This window comes from Lissotriton vulgaris, chromosome 2_1 (assembly GCF_964263255.1).
Source record: "Lissotriton vulgaris chromosome 2_1, aLisVul1.2, whole genome shotgun sequence".
Lineage (NCBI taxonomy): Eukaryota > Metazoa > Chordata > Amphibia > Caudata > Salamandridae > Lissotriton > Lissotriton vulgaris.
Genome location: NC_141687.1, coordinates 584,613,545 through 584,632,360, shown reverse-complemented (window position 1 = coordinate 584,632,360; position 18,816 = coordinate 584,613,545). Strand labels below are relative to the sequence as shown.

At 47.2% G+C, this 18,816-nt stretch overlaps 1 protein-coding gene across 3 annotated transcripts in view; it reads right to left on the bottom strand.

The window, feature by feature from the left end:
• Positions 1 to 18,816, bottom strand: part of LOC147730783 (uncharacterized) — a 200,598-nt gene that overhangs the window by 85,658 nt on the left and 96,124 nt on the right. For all 3 annotated transcript variants that reach the window (XM_086958631.1, XM_086958632.1, XM_086958633.1), the window contains 4 exons: positions 15,996 to 16,087; positions 14,790 to 14,903; positions 14,571 to 14,625; positions 1,634 to 1,696 (listed from right to left, as the gene is read on the bottom strand). In XM_086958631.1, the coding sequence (XP_086814757.1) occupies positions 1,634 to 1,696; positions 14,571 to 14,625; positions 14,790 to 14,903; positions 15,996 to 16,087 (324 nt within the window). The remainder of the gene's footprint in view (positions 1 to 1,633; positions 1,697 to 14,570; positions 14,626 to 14,789; positions 14,904 to 15,995; positions 16,088 to 18,816) is intronic.

The following is an 18,816-nucleotide window of genomic DNA, read 5'->3' as shown; positions in this document are numbered from 1 at the left end:
CGGGTCGCACTGGCGGGGGTGCATGCTACGTATTACCGAGAACCTTCCCGCCCGCGATGCGTAGGATGGGGGGCGGGGGTCAGCTGAAGGTGGCATCGGACTCGGGGGCACACTAGCGCGGTGCAGCAGGGACAGTGCTCGGCGTGGGCTCATAACCGCGAAACGGGCGCTCCGGTGGAGGCATATTATTTAAAGAAATACCAGCTCCTACTTAAGCGCTTACAACTAGAGAAGTGAAAGTATAAAGCAGCGCGGCAAGCAGGTCAATGGGCGAGCTTAATTGAGTGTATATGTGTAGGCGCTCATTGAGGGGTCAGTTGTAAGCAATAGGATCAGAAGGCAGTTGTTCTGCACATGTTTGTCAATTGTAAGCAATTGGGCCAGAAGGCAGTTGTTCTGCACATGTCTGTGAAGTGTGGGGCCCCCTTTTATAAACTCTCTTAAGAATACCACTGCAGTATAGGTCTGACTTGACAGTAACATAGTCGATCAGTCTGAGCAGGCTTTGAGTCCCCACCCCCCTTTTTTAACCATTGGCGGGCTCCAACGAGCCTCTTCCAGCCTTCGCCTGGAGACTTGGTCAAACATGTCTTGGATCAGCCCGGTGAAGTATTGATCCCTTAACTAGTGCTATGGGCTAATTGGGTGTCTGCCTCTGCCAGTACTCCAGTGCCTGCGTTGAAGTACTCATCCCTTAACTAATGCTAAGGACTAATTAGCAGTACTCCAGTGCCTGCGTTGAACTGCGTGAGGGATTACCTTACAACTATAGCCCTTTCTGTTTGCTCTTCCCTCTAATGTTTAATATCTCATGCATTAGCATGTGTTACAATAAAGGCACAAGGGCGAAGGTGTTGTGGGATGGATCGCATACTCAAGTGTAACGGGCCACACTGGTGGAGCAAGTGCACTAATGCATGGGGTAGAGGGTTCAAGAGGCAGTGGGGACCCTCAGGACCAATGGCAAAGGAGGCTAGAAGGGGAAGGGACGAGGACCAATGCGTTTCTGTTTTTCATTAAGTGCAGAATGCCTCCTAGATGGGCTCGAAAGGGCAAGGATGCCCCGGCTGCAAAGGATGACCGTCGCTCATTGGCAGAGCTGATGGAGTTCGCTAAAGAAAAAGGCCTCTTTCTTTGCGTGCTGGAGAATGCAACACGCATAAAAAGTGTCATTATTTCTCCTCGTTGCGCTATTCCTACGCCTACCCTGGGGAGGTGTAGGATGCTGAAGCATTCCCAGTTTTACAAAATTTTGTAAATCTGGGAATGCATCAAGTAACATGAAAGTTGCATGGGAACACCTATAGCAACACCCAGGAAATGGCCCTTTCATGCAGAGTAATGTGTGAAAGGGGGCCATATTTACAAGACCATGTAAAGTCACGCAAGGTCACTTTACGTGGCCTTGTAAATATGGGCCAATCCATTGTACCACAGGTGAGTCAGAAAAAGTGACATACCAACGGCGCAATGGGCTTGTAAATAAGGCCCCTGGTTTCAAAACATATTGAAAGTGTTTCTTGGATGTAAATGCACACATCTTGCAAATAACAAACATTCTCACCTACGGAGATATACATATGTGCTCACATACACGCATATCTGCCTATCCATATACAAATTTGTCACTTACCATTAGCCTTGTAAACAGACGTTCCCAGTTACCAATGCGCTGATACCGAGCAATGCTATGGGACTGAAAGGGAAAAAATTACAAGGAAGAGAGAATGAGATACCCAATAACAAGTATCCTGCACCTAAGCCCCGAAGGCTCAGTCTTCTTCATATTTTTCACCCCCACTTTACCTTCCTCCCCTTCTCTCCACCCACTTCACAACCCATAATATAGCTTGTCACACATCCCCAAAATCACTCTGGCTTTCATCAAGTATCTTTAGGCCTGATATACGTACAGGAAAGTTGGAAAAAGTGTATGCAAATTACACAGGAAGGTCTAACATCTGCTTTCCCAAAGGGGCATTTAAAACAAAAAGCAGCCCATGTCAATTAAAAGGTCAGTTTCTACTTTTTTAAAAAAAAAATCCCAGTTTGCAAGGACCTCAAGAGAACAATCATTGGCAATCAGGGAATTAAGGATCATGCAAGAAGTATGTGGGCCACTGCCTGATCGGTACCACTCACCCCTTCTTCCGAGGCTACCCAACTGGATTTTTGAAGGGTAAGCTATCCTATGATTTGCATATCAGATACCACCAACTTTGAGGTGTTGATATGTGATCAATACTTTGTGAAAACATTTGTGGTCGCCAAGCATTGATACATTCCACTGCAACTTCCCTTTCATTCGTTCTCCGGTTTGCCATTAATAAAGCGTCAGAAAAACCCTTATAAGTGCGGGAAGACTTTTACGTCTAGTAGAAGGAATACTGGATATAGCAAAAAAGTATTTTGTGGTGGCTGCTGCAGGTAAGAGTGGTGCGGCCAGGTGAGGGAGGATTTCGAGACGACCACGAGGGAAAATTAAATAAATAAATAATTTTTCCTCATGGCTGTCTCTCGAAATTACCCCTCACCAGGCCCCACCGCCCCACCGCTCTTACCTGCAGTGGCTGTGGCTGTTTTGTGGTCTCAAACCTGTGATTTTGCGAGTTGCCCTTTTTGACATGGTCACCCTCACTTTTTTGCCTGGTACTCAATGCAGTTTTGACAGAAAGTGCACTGGGTTACTCATATCCAGGATCCCAGTGCCACATCTCTTTCCCTAAAAATATACAATTTTTCCCCATTTAGCAAAACATTTTGCACCTCTGTAAATATCTAGTAAATGGTATACCAGATACCTAGGGCAAGGCTACTAAAGAGGGATCCCAAGGGCTGCAGCTTGTATTGTGCAACCCTAGGGGACTCCTCACATAACACATGCAGACTGCTAATGCAGGCTGCATGTCTTAGTGCATAGAAAAGTGAAAATATGACATGGCACACGTCTCTGTGTGCCACGCATACAGACAATGCATGCAATATAAATAAGTCACCCCTACAGTGGACCTTACAGCCCTAAGGCAGGGTGGACTATATTACATGTGTGGACATATCTGAATGAGCAGATATGCCATGTGCTTGCCAGCCCAATTGCTGCCAGTACAAGTGATCAGCGAATCTGTTTTAAATACATGTGCTGGACACTGGTGTAAAACGAGTTCCCTAGCTACATGATGGCTTCACTGAATCCAAAGATGTTTGGTACCAAACATCTTGTATTAATAAACCCACACTGATTCCAGTGATGGATTGATTGAAACATCCATTCAGAGGGCACCTTAGAGGTGCCTGCTGAAAACATACCAACTAATAATGAGCTGGCTGCCTGGTCCTAACCAGCCTGCCAGCAAAGACAAGTTTCTGACCCCCCAGAGGCGAGTGTCCACGCTCCCAGGTTAGGAACAAGGTCTCCTCCGTTAGAGAGTGTTTTACCACCCTACAGCAGGAAGACCTGTAATTTAGCATTACAAGGCAGGGAGCATCAAAGAGCCCGCCGTCTTTGGTTTGCAGATCTGGCTTCCCCCAGTGTTGATGTCCTCATGCCCCTCGGCCAGGGCCCATTTGGCACCTGGACAAGCAGGAGAATTTGTAGTCAGAAAAGCGTGTTCACCCTCAGGCTAGTTCCACCAATAAGGTGGGCTACCTGATGTGGACACAAAATGTAAAAGTCTGCTGCCTTTGTAATGGCAGAATTAGGAACTCTGGGACAGGGTTATGCCTACCTCTCACAGGAAGTGATCATATAGGGGACATAGAGACCCCAGGGGTAAGTAGCCCATTGATCACTGCCCTATACTCCCATAACACCCCTAAATCTAGTATTTAGGGTGCCTCTGGCACTAGAAAATCGGATCCTGACGACCTGAAATACGGACACTGAAGAGTTGCAAAAGCAAGAACAGAAGACCAGCAACTGACCTGGGGCCAACCCTGATAGCCTGTCTGCTGCCCTCAACACCTGCTTTTCCATAGGCTATTGAAAAGGAATTTAGGTCTAGTGGGAGTATCCTTGCAATTTAGTGTAGGTTGTTTCCCCCCTTACTCCCAGACCTACAAATCATATATAGGGGGGGTACCTTCAATTGTTTGAAGCCCTCAACAACTGCACCACAGACGACTGATCCTGCAGCTGCCTGTGCCTCCAAAAGCCTGGGCGGACTTCCATCCTTCACCCAAGATCCAGGAACTACTGTGGAGTAGCAGAGCTGATCCCCTGCATCCAATAGGCACCCAATAAGAGCTGCAGGGACTCCGGATTGCCAAAAACCTGACACCAGAAAGCACCACTGTACCTGTGCCCTGTAGCCTGAGTTGAAGTGGGTCAACGGTGCCAGGGTGGTGCCCAGACCCTACAGATCCAAAGCCCACCGTTGGTTTGCCAACTGTGGACTTCCCAACATTGCCTGCAGCCTCTTTGTAAAGGCCCCATCTACCATGAGCATCTCCAGTGAAAGAAACCTGATGCCTTGTGACACCTATGTCCTATCTGGCGGCACGAGGAGAAGAGGACCAAAGGTGTCTCCACGTCCCAGGGTATAATGAGACCTGAGCCCCCTTGTTGGGTTAGCCAGACTGGTCCCCAGTTCCACCTTGCAGCCTCTTTTTGACCAGACCGATCCCCATTGACTACAACAGGGCACCAGACCCTATATTACACCTCTGCAGCCAGCTGCCCCAGTGCTGCCCGAGGTGACCTGTTGGTGCTGCCTTGGCCCCTGTTCCATACTCACCCTAACTCCGGAAGATTGTAAGTCACTCTGAATTACCTGTATGCAGTACATGTCTTTTCTCCTTCAGATAACATTACCGCTACAGAAATTGCACTATGTGGATTTTTGAAAACTGTAAATATTTCTATCTTGAAATGTGACAAAATATATTTAATGCTATTTTATAAATTGGTTTGGATCTCCCTATTGATTTGTGTGTATTATTTATTGACTGGGTGCATGCACCAGAAGTCTAACACTCCTCTCTGATAAGCTTAAGGCTGCTCGAACACACTACTCCCTAAGAGAGCACTTTGGGATTGCTAAAGCAAGCCCCTGATCAGTTATAAGAGATACCTGAACTCTTTGCATAGTATACCTCTTTTTGGTATACTATATACAGAGCCAGCTTCCTACACAGGCTTCATGACATTAAAATCCTTTTGCACATGAGGCCTATTGTCCTGTACTCCACGTTCTCTCCTTCATTATATCCTTGTGCTCCAGAACCAGGTCACCATCTCATAGGATTGTTGTTCGCCATATCTATGGCCGAGATACCCGCCACCCCCTCTCAACACAATCCCCAAAAGGAGGGAAACCGGAAACAGTTCTTGAAGTTTTTGGAAGTGGGATGGAGTGACCATCCCGGCCGTATTTATTAAAACAAAATTAAAAACATTAAACGTTTCATGTTATGTACAATTTCATTACCATATTGCGATGTTTGGCTAACCTTAACAGATTCTCTAATACAGAGGTTCTCCTAGCCGAACTAGCAACCTACAAAACATTTCTTGACATATTGAAATTGTACAACCTAACGTTTAAGGGCCAACGGCAAGGTCATAACCGGTGTCAAGATCCCTAACCAGACTTACCCCTCCCACTTGGGCTGGGCGACAGCACGGAGGCGTACCTCAAGTGCAACTATTACCAATTTCCCTTGACTTGACGGGGGCACCTAAAGACTCGACGCCAGTTAAAGGTCGTTCGAATACTCGTGTGAGGTATCTAGAAGGTACCGTAGACCTTATCCCAACCCCACACAACTTACCGCATCTGCCGTCGCAGATGTCACTGGCCCCGGGAAATTCCCCAGGAGGGGGCTGTAACCCCTCCTACAAAGGAAGGGGCCTTGACCGCCTTTCCTTTACTTCCGGCGACCCATCCTTAGAAGGGACCGCCTCCCCATTGAGGGGCCAATGGCCACCTCTCCCGAGCGCTCCCATCCGTGTTGGGTGACGCCCACTCATAGGGATCTACTAATTAGTGCTCACCGATCATGACCTTACCGCCTACCAAAATAAATACGACAGTGCAAATTAACCTACGAATACATTGGCCACTATGACCGAAAGAGCATGCATTAAAAATTCAACACTAAACTGAATATCTTTAATGGCAAACATACTCAAAACGACCATTCTTTATTAACTCAACATCAACATGGCACTAAAACCTGTATACGAAAACCGAAGCAAAATTAATCAACTTTATTATACACAACTGGCTGTCTTCAGGGGCTGGTGGGTGGGTCAAAATTGGCTCTTCGTTCTGTCCCGAGCTCACGTGCAGCGAGGAGGTGCAGCTTCAGAGCACAAGAACAAGAGGATGTCTTCTGGTCTTGCGTCCCTTTTTATCCGTCTTCAGGGCGGGCGTATACCCGCCCCTGCCTGCCCCGAGGGCGTGGCTGGCTGCGTCGGTGTCTAGGCCAGCCCACTCTAGGGCGGGAACGAGCGCGCCCCAGCTACGCCGCTTCGGGCATACCAGCTGAGACGCGCCTCCCGCCCAAAAATGGCTTCCCGGGGGGATCGAGGCACTCGGCCATACGTTCGGGGGGACCGAGTTGGTCGCCCCTTTCCATATGGCCGAGATACCCGCCACCCCCTCTCAACACAATCCCCAAAAGGAGGGAAACCGGAAACAGTTCTTGAAGTTTTTGGAAGTGGGATGGAGTGACCATCCCGGCCGTATTTATTAAAACAAAATTAAAAACATTAAACGTTTCATGTTATGTACAATTTCATTACCATATTGCGATGTTTGGCTAACCTTAACAGATTCTCTAATACAGAGGTTCTCCTAGCCGAACTAGCATCCTACAAAACATTTCTTGACATATTGAAATTGTACAACCTAACGTTTAAGGGCCAACGGCAAGGTCATAACCGGTGTCAAGATCCCTAACCAGACTTACCCCTCCCACTTGGGCTGGGCGACAGCACGGAGGCGTACCTCAAGTGCAACTATTACCAATTTCCCTTGACTTGACGGGGGCACCTAAAGACTCGACGCCAGTTAAAGGTCGTTCGAATACTCGTGTGAGGTATCTAGAAGGTACCGTAGACCTTATCCCAACCCCACACAACTTACCGCATCTGCCGTCGCAGATGTCACTGGCCCCGGGAAATTCCCCAGGAGGGGGCTGTAACCCCTCCTACAAAGGAAGGGGCCTTGACCGCCTTTCCTTTACTTCCGGCGACCCATCCTTAGAAGGGACCGCCTCCCCATTGAGGGGCCAATGGCCACCTCTCCCGAGCGCTCCCATCCGTGTTGGGTGACGCCCACTCATAGGGATCTACTAATTAGTGCTCACCGATCATGACCTTACCGCCACAGGCCCGGATAGTTGACCGGCTATCCGGGCCCCCCACAAAACTCCTAGCTAAAGGTCATGTTCCAACGTTTTTAACCATGCTAAGAAGTCTCCTATGAGTAACTCATTTCCCACCCGAGACAAATGCACACCATCCCCTAGATACATACTGTCATCATTAATACAACCGTGCGAGATAGAATGCAATGTCCTGGAACGAAACAACCTACTCACTTTGTTATTAAGTTTTCTAACAGAATGGTTCAAAGCAGGGATCGAAACAGCCCCCCGCCACACTTTTCGTGGGATCATATGAGACCACGCAATTATGCACCCCGGAACTTTCCTCGCCAACCAACTTACAGTGGAAAGCATTGCCTCCAGGAGAAGTCGTCTACCGGTGGTGACCAAATCATTGCCCCCTAAATGTACTATGACTATAGACGGCGGTGACCTCGTCCGCCCTAATAAACCCTCAAAGAATGCCTGAAACTGGTCAATACAGAGACCGCCCCTTCCGTAGAAGGACATTCTGTACCCGTATTCCCCAGCTACGTGAATCATGTCACCTGCTTTGAATACGTCAGCGGCACGCCTCACGTATGAGTGGCCCACGACCCACACCTCCTTTCTCACAGCCGGTGATGTCTGACCGCTGGCCTGGTGTTGGGTCGACTGCATAGTCCGCCCCGCCTCGAAGGCTTGCGTAACTGAAAACCAAACAAAAGACAAGAAGCGTGAGTACATTATTACGGCTTCACAACATGTGCAACCGCACATACCTCTTATAACAATTGGAGGACCAACGCCCCACTCGTTTTACTTGTTTCACATTAAGACCCCTGGCTGTAGCCTCAGTGGCAGCCCCTATCCGAAAGGAATGGGTCCCAAACTCACCCGGGTCCAAGCCCGCTGCGGTAATTGACATCGCGAGCACCCGCTGAAACTGAAACTTCGTCAGTGGGGTGGCGTCCGCGTGTCTCAACAATGTCCCCCCCCATGATGCCACCCTTCGTGCTAGGTAATCTTCTAAACACTTCACCGGACACATGGAAGACCCTGGAATCCTGCGAATGACTATGCAGTCTCCCACCCCACCTTGATCGGTTTTTGACTTGACAAAGGATACAGTCATCGTCTCACCCCTGATCTGAACGTGTTCCCGGCACAAACCCCCCACCACATCCCGCTTGTTCCTTGCTACCAGCTCGCTTATCCTCATTGCCCCGTGAAATGCAAGCGTAAAAGCAGCTCGGAACAAACAGGCCTCGAACTGAGACGAGCATGTGGCGGGGAGTGTGGCCAGCAACTGGGACAACCTATCCAGACCTATCGGGCGCCTCTCATCTACTTTGCGACCCTCAAGGCGTTGCCACCCACGCAGCGCTTTCTGTACCACAAAAGACGCTGTCGGGTCCTGGATATTATGAGCCCTGGCAACAAAGGAAATGGCAGCACGATGCCTCTGGGCTGTAGCCACCGACTTCCCAGCCTTACGCAAGGACATCAGAAAATGTACTACCCAATCCTCATGCCCCCAAAGCCCCCCTCTCTCAGTCCCCAAAAAGGCTAAATAAGCCCGAAACGCCCCTTCGTATGCCTTCCTCGTCCTTGGTGCTAGACTCTCTCCCACGAGGTAACGAAGTTCGGGGCACCGAGAGACCAGAGAGCTTCGGGAAAGGGTGCTGGCTCTGGGTCCGCTGAGGGAAGGAAACCCGAGAAAGCCTGCATTTGAAAACGAGACAGTGCATCAGCAGCCTGGTTCATCACCCCTGGGACATGTTTTGCTCTGAATACCACGTTCAGTTGCATACACAGTAAGACAATTTCTTTAAGCAGCCTTAAAACCATTTTACAACGTGCTGCCTGACTATTGATGCATTCTACAACGGTCATATTGTCAGACCAAAATATGACAGAGTGATTTTTGAATCCATCGGGCCAGGTTCTGAGGGCCACCAAAATGGGAAACAGTTCAAGGAAAGCAATATTACTCGTCAGCCCCTCTTCATGCCACCATGTTGGCCACCTTTGTGCCGACCATTTTGTGCCGAAGATGGCGCCGAAACCCATGCTTCCCGCTGAATCCGTCCATAGACCAAGCTCTTCAGAGGACAAGGCCGGTTTGTTCCAGACGACTCGACCATTGAAATCCGCCAAAAATGCTAACCAAATACGCATGTCTTGGCGGACCTCGGCCGATAATCTCGTGCGATGATGACCCTCTTTTAGGCCGACCATCGCCTGGGCAATTGAACGGGAGAAGGGGCGGGCCATCGGGATCACCCTCAGGGCAAAATTCAACTTCCCCACCAATTGCTGCAATTGATGCAGCGTAACTTTAGATGCAATAATACACATTTGCAGGGCTGCCCTGAATTTCGACACTTTGGCAGCTGGTAAACGAAAACAACCCTCACTAGAGTCCAACTCGATCCCGAGAAACTCGAGGCAAGTCGTGGGACCCACAGTTTTACCTGGTGCCAATGGCACGCCAAATTGATTCATTAGAACACAAAATTCAGTCAAGGCCCGGGCACATTTATCATCCCCAGCGGCCCCAAGGAACAGAAAGTCATCGAGGTAATGCATCACATTTCGAAAACCCGTTTTCTTCGTGTAAACCCATTGTAGAAAACTACTGAATTTCTCGAAATATGCACAAGATATAGAGCACCCCATCGGCATACACCTATCCATGTAATACGAACCTTGAAACATGAATCCCAAAAGCCGTTGGTCTTCCGGGTATACCGGGAGCAAACGGAACGCTGACTCGATATCTGATTTCGCCATCAGCGTCCCGGGCCCCAGGCGATTCAAAATGGCTACGGCCTCATCGAATGATGCGTACCGCACCGAACATAACTCTGGATCAATTGCGTCGTTTACAGAAAGGCCATGAGGCGCTGATAAATTGTGAATCAATCGAAACTCACCTGGGTCCTTCTTGGGGACCACCCCTAAAGGAGAACAAACAAAATTCTGTACCGGGGGAACACTAAACGGGCCGGCAACCCGACCTCGGGTAACCTCTTTCCGGATCTTATCCTGTACTACAGTCGTATGCTGCAAGACGGAAAGTTGATTTTTGCACGACCCGACACCCTGAAAGTTCCCCACCGGGATGCGGAAACCATATGAAAAACCGTTTCGTAGCACCCCAGCTGAAGTACGATCTGGGTATTCGCTGAGCCAGGGAATCATCGCCAGGGTATCAATCGGGGTTGGTAAAGGCGCCCCTCGGACTATATTAGACCTGTTTGGCGCCCCCTCTACCCCCATTTTCACCCGATTTGGCTCTGCACGAGGACTCAGGATGGGGTGCCCCACAACCACTACATTCGTGTTTGAATTTACAAGATCCCGGGGGCCTAGTACATTTACTTCTGTTGAAATTGAAACAGAAACCCCTCTTCCCTGTATTGCCGGCGGGTCTCGGGTAAACGTCTGTACCCGTACCCGACCGAAAGGGCGTCCCCCCATTTTGGCGGGAGGACTCACCAACAGTACTCCCCACCAACGGCACGTTCAACATCCCCGACTCTTTCATTTTATTCCATGTCAAAGAATCGTAACAGTCCCAGGTTAAACTTTTGTTATGCTCCATCGCTTTCCTGAAAAGGTTGTCATAACAGAACCATTGGTTACCTTGGTGCGATGTCAAGTACCCCATAATTCGTGACTGATATACTGGAAATTCCGGGAGCAATTCAGGCCTACGTTCCCCCAAAATTGACGTAAAAATTCCCCAAGCATTACCCCAGTTGCCAATATTCTCATTCACTTTAAAGGCGGCCATTTTTGCGCGCCAAACACTTGGATGCATCAGATCCTTTTGGCCCTTAACAGTTTCAACCTCATAATGATCAACGAGCAAGGAGAAAATGTTTACGTATTCCCCCGCCCAAATCTTTTCCTTTATTGCCAAAGGAACATGTTGCCCCAACTTTTTTCTACGAGAGGGTGTTGACTCATCCCTTGCGATCGGCAATGGCCGCTTACCTGCACCGGATGCTGCCTCCGCCACTCGTGGCTTGTCTATCACCGCATCCGACGCGGGCACCTTGGCTGTATCACGTTTCTCGCGCAACTGTTTAATGAGTGCTTGCGCTTCGGCAGCCGTGGCGCCCTCGCTACTGTCCCCCAACCACGCCGCTAACTGTGCCGCCAACTCGGGAGGCATATCTTCAGTGGATGTCGGGGTGACTACTACGGGAATCGGATTCCCCTCCTTCGGTACCGGGGCCGGTACCGGGGCTGGCGCCTCGAGCGGGGAACAGGGAACCGGGACGTCTCCCCCGACCGGCCCCCTTCTCGGCCTCTTTGGCTTCCCTCCGGCCGGTGGACGCCCCGATCCCTCCTCGCCGTCTCGCTCCGCCAACCGCTTCTTAATTTCGGACATGTCCTTCATGAGGGCCCGAACCAACTGGTCAGTCGACATTCTCTTCGCGCCTTTCTTGGGCATCTTTTCAGACGAAGTATCTAGAAGACAAAAAGAGAGATTAAAACGCTCAAAATTGGCTCTTCGTTCTGTCCCGAGCTCACGTGCAGCGAGGAGGTGCAGCTTCAGAGCACAAGAACAAGAGGATGTCTTCTGGTCTTGCGTCCCTTTTTATCCGTCTTCAGGGCGGGCGTATACCCGCCCCTGCCTGCCCCGAGGGCGTGGCTGGCTGCGTCGGTGTCTAGGCCAGCCCACTCTAGGGCGGGAACGAGCGCGCCCCAGCTACGCCGCTTCGGGCATACCAGCTGAGACGCGCCTCCCGCCCAAAAATGGCTTCCCGGGGGGATCGAGGCACTCGGCCATACGTTCGGGGGGACCGAGTTGGTCGCCCCTTTCCATTCTACCTCCACTGTCTTGTTGTATTCAGGCCCGAAACACTGACACCTTGTACCAGGGCAGTGCTCTCTATGTCTTCTCTGCATCAAACCTCACTTTACCCCTATCCTCTACCTCAGGACCCCAATGAACTGCTGGAAAAACCACTGGCGGCGACGGCACAATGGCACCACACTTAAAACTAAAAATCCATTCATTCATTAAATCTTTATTTCGGTTAAAGTAACCATAAAAGAATACAATTAATTAAAAACATCAATATATACATCAAGTGCTAGTACATCAAGTGCTATTAATCCGAGCAAAAGATAATTGAGATACACATAATTACTTGGGCTATTGTGTGAAGAAAAAGTTAGCCAGGGGGATCAGGTTTACAGTGGGTTTAAAATTCAAAACATCAGGAAATTCATATTTACAAAATAGATTAGTACAAATGAATATAATAAAACGTTAAAATAGTTAGGAAAGAATCAAGGAACATATTACAGGGGATAGTTTGAGCTAGATTAAGTGGGGACTACTATAATACAAATGCATTTTATTTCATTACGTTAACAGTGGGCACAAAGCTAAAATGTTATTACATTTTGAGACCTTTTTTCTTCCTCACTATCGCTACTGCTAGAAAGAACCTGCTCAAACCGAATACTATGGTCTGAGAAGTATCCCCTTTGAAAACTCTTTCCCCATCTTTAATTTTCCGAAAACCTAAAAGGAGGCAGATGGGTTTGATCCACTTTCTCCTTGCTTGCAAGTACACCGGGCATATAAATATGACATGGGCCTCATCTTCCTTAAAGCTCATATCACAGAGTTCACAGTGGTCAGAGTTACTTTCATTCGTTGGCTCTGACTTACACACCCACTTAGAGGTTCTAGATTTTAATTGTAGAATGCCATAGCGGTACTTTAAATACAGTGATTTTGCCATTGAGGGTAATATTTCATCCATAAAACATTCAAATTTACATTCGCTTTTGACATCAAAGAATTTAAGAGTCAATTTCCCGATTTTAGAATTTTGGAGTGGGTAACTATAGATATGTTCCCAGTATCGTGCCTTTAATAACTTTTTTGAACTAGAGGTCAAGCAATCGGGGTATGTCCAAAAGCTGTTTAAACCTAGTTTTAGGAACCATTTTTCAATGTGCAATAGCCAGCTTATTCTAGCAGTATTTTTAATCTGTAGAATTACCTTAAGAGCTGCTCTGTAATCCACTAATTCCTCAGTGGACCAAAGACGGACCCAAAAGAGTAGCGGGCATAAGGAAGCATGGTCATCGGAGCGTCGTACATTTAGATCCCAAAATAGAGGAATTAGAGGAGTACAGCCTGGGACAGCTAAAAGTTGTCTAAAAAAACTATTGTCCTGTATTGAAAAGGAGTCTCTGACTACATGTCCACATAATTCTGCGCCATACAGGGCTGCAGATTGAGCTTTATATTTATATTTATATAATTCAATAGCGGGTGATACTGCCTTGAGAAAGCTACTTTTGTGATTCCTTAATATGGGAGCTTGGCTTTGTATTAGCGTTAGCCGAGACTTTTCTATCTGTGAAGTCCAGTTCATTTTAGAGTCAAGGCTGATACCCAAATATTGAAAATTTTGGACCTGTTCAATATTCTCCTTATTTACACTAAAAACTTTTTTAAAACCTTTATGCGGGTTTATGGACATAACCTTAGTTTTTGAAGAATTAATTTCAAGATTTTGTCCAAACAATACGAGTAAAATGCATTTAATAAATTCTGTAATCCTTTAGGGGTCTGAGAGATTAAAATCGTGTCATCCGCAAATAGTAATGCCGGAACGGCTTGACCAAAAACAAAAAATCAATGTTCTCCTTGTCTTACTCTGCAGTTACCTCTGCACACAGCACACCCATGACACTGCAAAAGGTTCAGTGTCCTCCACGCCCCTTTATCTCACCCCAGCCTTTCCTTCACTTAGGAACCATCCTAAGCCCCTCCCATGACTCCACTGAAGGATCAGAGTTTCATACTGCCTTCAGATTAGTTGTAAAACCCCCATTACCCCCCAAAAAATGATTGGTTGAATACTTTAATTCATCTCACTGATGATGTTCCACAAGACAAAAGCAGTCTTGGGGTTGCTTGCCTTCTCTTTAGAGGGGACCTCGGCTGGAAGTTCATTCTGGGCTGTCACCTATAGATTAAGGTCAGGATTGTTTAGCATATGTCTAGCACCTGTCTTTAACAGCACAGAGGAACTAATACAAGGAATGGAACAGCATTCAGCCGAGAGCATTCACCAGAGGCAATTCATGCATTCAAGCCCTTACTTTTTGTTCTGTTCAACCTTTATTGCAGCCTCCTGAGCATCCCCAGTACAGCTGGCACCACACCCCTCCAGCTGAAGCCTAACATTAGGAGGAGCTATGGAGAGACTCACCTGGGCCTCCAGGAGCTGCAGGCGCCTGAGCGCCACAGAGAGATAGTTCTGTTTCCTATAAACAAACATAGATATTCTTGTGAGAAGAAACTTTCCTGCTATCATGTTATATTTCTTGGTATCCTACCCCATCTCACCCTGGTCCCCTTACGTCAGCCCATATTTGGTCCCATACGATTATCCTCATTATTATTCTATAGCAAATGGGCGCATTCTTACCTCTCATTGTCCGAGTGCAGCTTCTCAAGGATCTTTTTTTTCTGTTCCCAAGGAGTAGAGTGAACCTGCACCAACCGCACCAGCTCCATACTGGGGACCGACAGATCTGATACGCTGCCATGAGCAATGGCCAACAGAAAACAAACAGGATATAAATAAAAAGGCATCAGAAGATTATAAAAACCGTGCCATTCACCAGAGGTCAACAAGAACAAAGAGCTTACATCACAGACACCAAGTACAACGAAAAACAACGAAAGATCAATTGGAATGTGGCAGCAACCAGGGATCAACAATAACAGTGAATGCCAGGCAGGAATCAAAACGAACAAGATAAAGCAACAATGATCAGCATCAACAGGGGACACATTAAAGGGGGAAAGAAGGTGCACACCTAAGGGCCACAGGAGCAGGACAAGGAACTACACGTATTGGGGGGAAATAATGTAATAAATAGGCAAAATTAGGTTATTCTACACTTGGTTATACAACTAGGGAAAACCTGAAATGGAGCAATCTGAGATCAACGACCCCAGAAGCAAATATCTTTGAGTCACAAAAATTGAATGCAACAACCAGAGATAAAAGAAAACGGGAGTAAAAAACAGAGATCGAGAGCATTGGAGAACAATTATCAAGGGATCAGCAAGAAGAAACGCTGGCACCAGTGGTCACTCCCAGAGGTCAACATTAAACTACTAGACACAGGCAACACGAGGCAGAAACCAGAGAGCAACAGGAATATCTGGTGTCTCGATGTCTTGCGTGAGACATTTTCAGTCATACGTACCACTGTCCAATAAAGTAATGCTCCCCCAGAAAGCTACAATTTGTTCAAATAAATTCTGTGGAAGTGTCTAAATTTCTCTTTGCACTGAAAGGGAAACATGCTTAGGTTTCTGGGACACAAAGACACACATCACTAAAAAGAAAAACAATGTCCCAATCTAAATCTTTTCTGCTCTAGACTGTGCTTTAGTTCAGAACAGCTCCATTTCAATCTGTGGATGTTTTAAGTCACCAGCCAAATTAAAAGTACAGTCAGGTCCCTTCATCTCCCTCATGATGCGAAAGAGCCCACCCTGCTAATATCACGCTCTCCCTGGCCTTAGAAATGCTCTCTGTTAAACCTACTGTGGTGTCCTATGCAGTCATCGCTGATCTGAGGTCTACCAACCATATTTTCTGATCTTCAATCGTACATACCTGCGAAAAAGCCGCCCAGAAGCAATGGAAAGACGGGTCGTCAGACTGCTTGGCAGTGAGTGTGCCATCAATTCATCTTTGAGGTCCAGCATCTGGGGACAAGCAGCAAGGACTGAGTAAGAGAAAACAGGCTGTACAGCAAGAATATCTGGTGATGATTTGGGGCGAGAAGTTCAACTCATGTATGATGGCTGGTGTCATGGTGGAAGGTTAGAAAAGAGGGGTGGGTAGGTGAGAGTTAAGTAAAGGGAGGCATATGAGACTAGGTAGGGGAGGAGCATGGGTAGACTCACCAGTTGCTTAAACCGAAACATCCTAACCCTCTTATGCTAAGTACTCCTGCAGTGCTCTCCTTTCCTTCTCCAATTAGTTCATCCCCCTACTAACCCTACCCCCATCTACTATAGACCCTGTCCTATTGCCAGAGGTTTATGTTTGAAAGGTTTTTCTTGACCACTGTATACCTGAAATTGGTAAACATTGACACAGTCTTGCATTTTACTTGCCACTAGTGAGTGGAGAATGACTGACAAGACATATGCCCAACATTATGATGGTGGCTAAGGATGCATTGGAAACTTGACTCCCAGATAGCTTGAGAATGTGGACTATAGCTCCATCCGGTTCAAAATGGGGTCACTAGATGGTAGGGGTTACCTGTTCAAGTACGGACCCATACTAGTCAGGGTAAGTGTAGTACACACTAAGTTTACCTGTGCTCACTCTCAGGTAGCTTGACTCAGAGCAGTCAGGCTAAACTAAAGAAGCAATGTGTCAAGTATTTGTGCATACACACAGTAACACAGTAAAAACAACACAAAAGTACTCCACACAAGTTTATAAAAATAGTCAATATTTATCTGAGTAAAACAAGAGCAAAAAACCAAGAATCCAACATACACAAGTCAAGATATGAATTTTTCAAGATGAAATCAAAACATAATTCCTAGAAAACAATAGCTCCAACTGGGGCTATCTGGTCGTGCTTGACCAGGACAAATCCACAAGTTCAGCCCAACCGCATTGAGGCAGGTTACATGAGTCACGTGGACCCTGGTAAAGTACTTTGGATGTGTCAAAATGTCATAGAAGTTGCGATGCGCAGAGAAAGTGAGGCATCGCGAAGGCAGGTGATGCATTGTTCCTTATTGCTGTGCAGGTCGTACGCACTTTGGCGCTCAGGCAAGATGCGTTGCGCAAAGGAGGTGAGGTGTCACTGTAGCAAAGTGATGCATAGGTTCCTGGAGGTGGTTCAGGGTTGTTGAGCTGCTAACGCCCATGACGATGCGGGTCACAGTGTTGTAGTTTGACAGCGATTAGATTAAGCATTAGCAGAAGCCATCTCATATTTAGCTATTATCGTGACATTTAGCAGACTCCATTTTGTATTCATGGCAGCCATTTTGTTTGCTACATGCTGCCACATGTTGACCATGTGCTTTGTCCTATCATCCTGTTAACTGCGCTTGAAATCTGCCCGACAACGAGTTATATTTAGCATCCCCCACTTTCGCGCATGCCCAGTAGGGTCTGCAGCTGTTAGTGATTAGTACCTCCGACCGAGACATGTGTGAAACCTCGATGGATGGCGATATAAATAAATGGTGTCCTTTCTGCAATGAGCTATCCCGACAATAGCATTTGAATCATTCCGGAGAAACTGACGAGCTTCACTTTTGATGACAGATTGTTTATTACTACCTAGCCCTATAGATACTTCCCAGGAGAGAGTATACTACGAAAGGGAATATCAATAATAGAGGGAGAAACTCACACTTGGCGAATTAAGATAAAAAGCGGTGTTCCGTGATAAGACATTTAAGTGGATATGAAGTTGATGCTGCTCCGACTGGAGCTTTGAGGGATCTTTTTTCTTTCTTCTCATGTAAGGAATTTGTGAGAACTCTGTGGTACAAATAACGACTATATTGAAGAAGGTCTGTAATGTGAAATTGTGATAGGCTACTGCAACGTTTTTAGTGGATCCCAGGGAGGGCCTCAATGAAGGGTTGATCCAGCGACATAATTCAGGTCGTATACTCGATTCCTTCAATCACGGGGGAATCGGCAGCAATTTGATGAGCACTCTGGTCCTGATGAATTGCCTTAGAGGCATGAAACATGTCGACCACACTTTAATTAAGGGTTGAATGAGGCTTGATCACCCTAGCCGTCACGCCTCAATACCCCTCATTTTTTTAATAAAGCAGTGAGCCATGCTATTAAAGTTTTGCCTAATGGACTCTACTGACTTTTTTTAAAACTTCCCTCACGCTCACTATTGCACTTTCCTTCTAGGCCCCTCACACTCATACACCCATTGGCAAAGGAATAAAAGAACTCCGCTAAAGTGCAGCACCCTGTGCTGCCCGACGGGCATTGCATCGCCAGCCTGCCGCAGGAGCAGGAAGCCAATGATGACACTGGACGATCATCGGGTGGGATGGCAACAGTCGTCCAACCGTTGACTTGTGTGAGGCATCCTTAAATTCCGAACAGGGTTTATCACGTTCCCTATCATACACACTCCTTCAGAGAGAGGTTAGATTTAGTCACTTTAGTTTACCTACTAAGGGGAACTCTGTACAATTGTTGTTGATCTCTACGTTATAGGACACCGTACATTGGACCCCGTTAAAAATTGTCCGCTTTCTGTTCCCCCCTCTTGATATAAGTGATTAGTACCAGACAGAAATGTGTTTACTAGTTCCCAAAACCGTTAGCTCCTCCCACTTATTGATTGTGCCTTTCTATATGACCTTATATGTACATAAAACTCGCTTCTGTGTTTGTACTGCCTTCTTTTGAGCCCCTGTGCGGG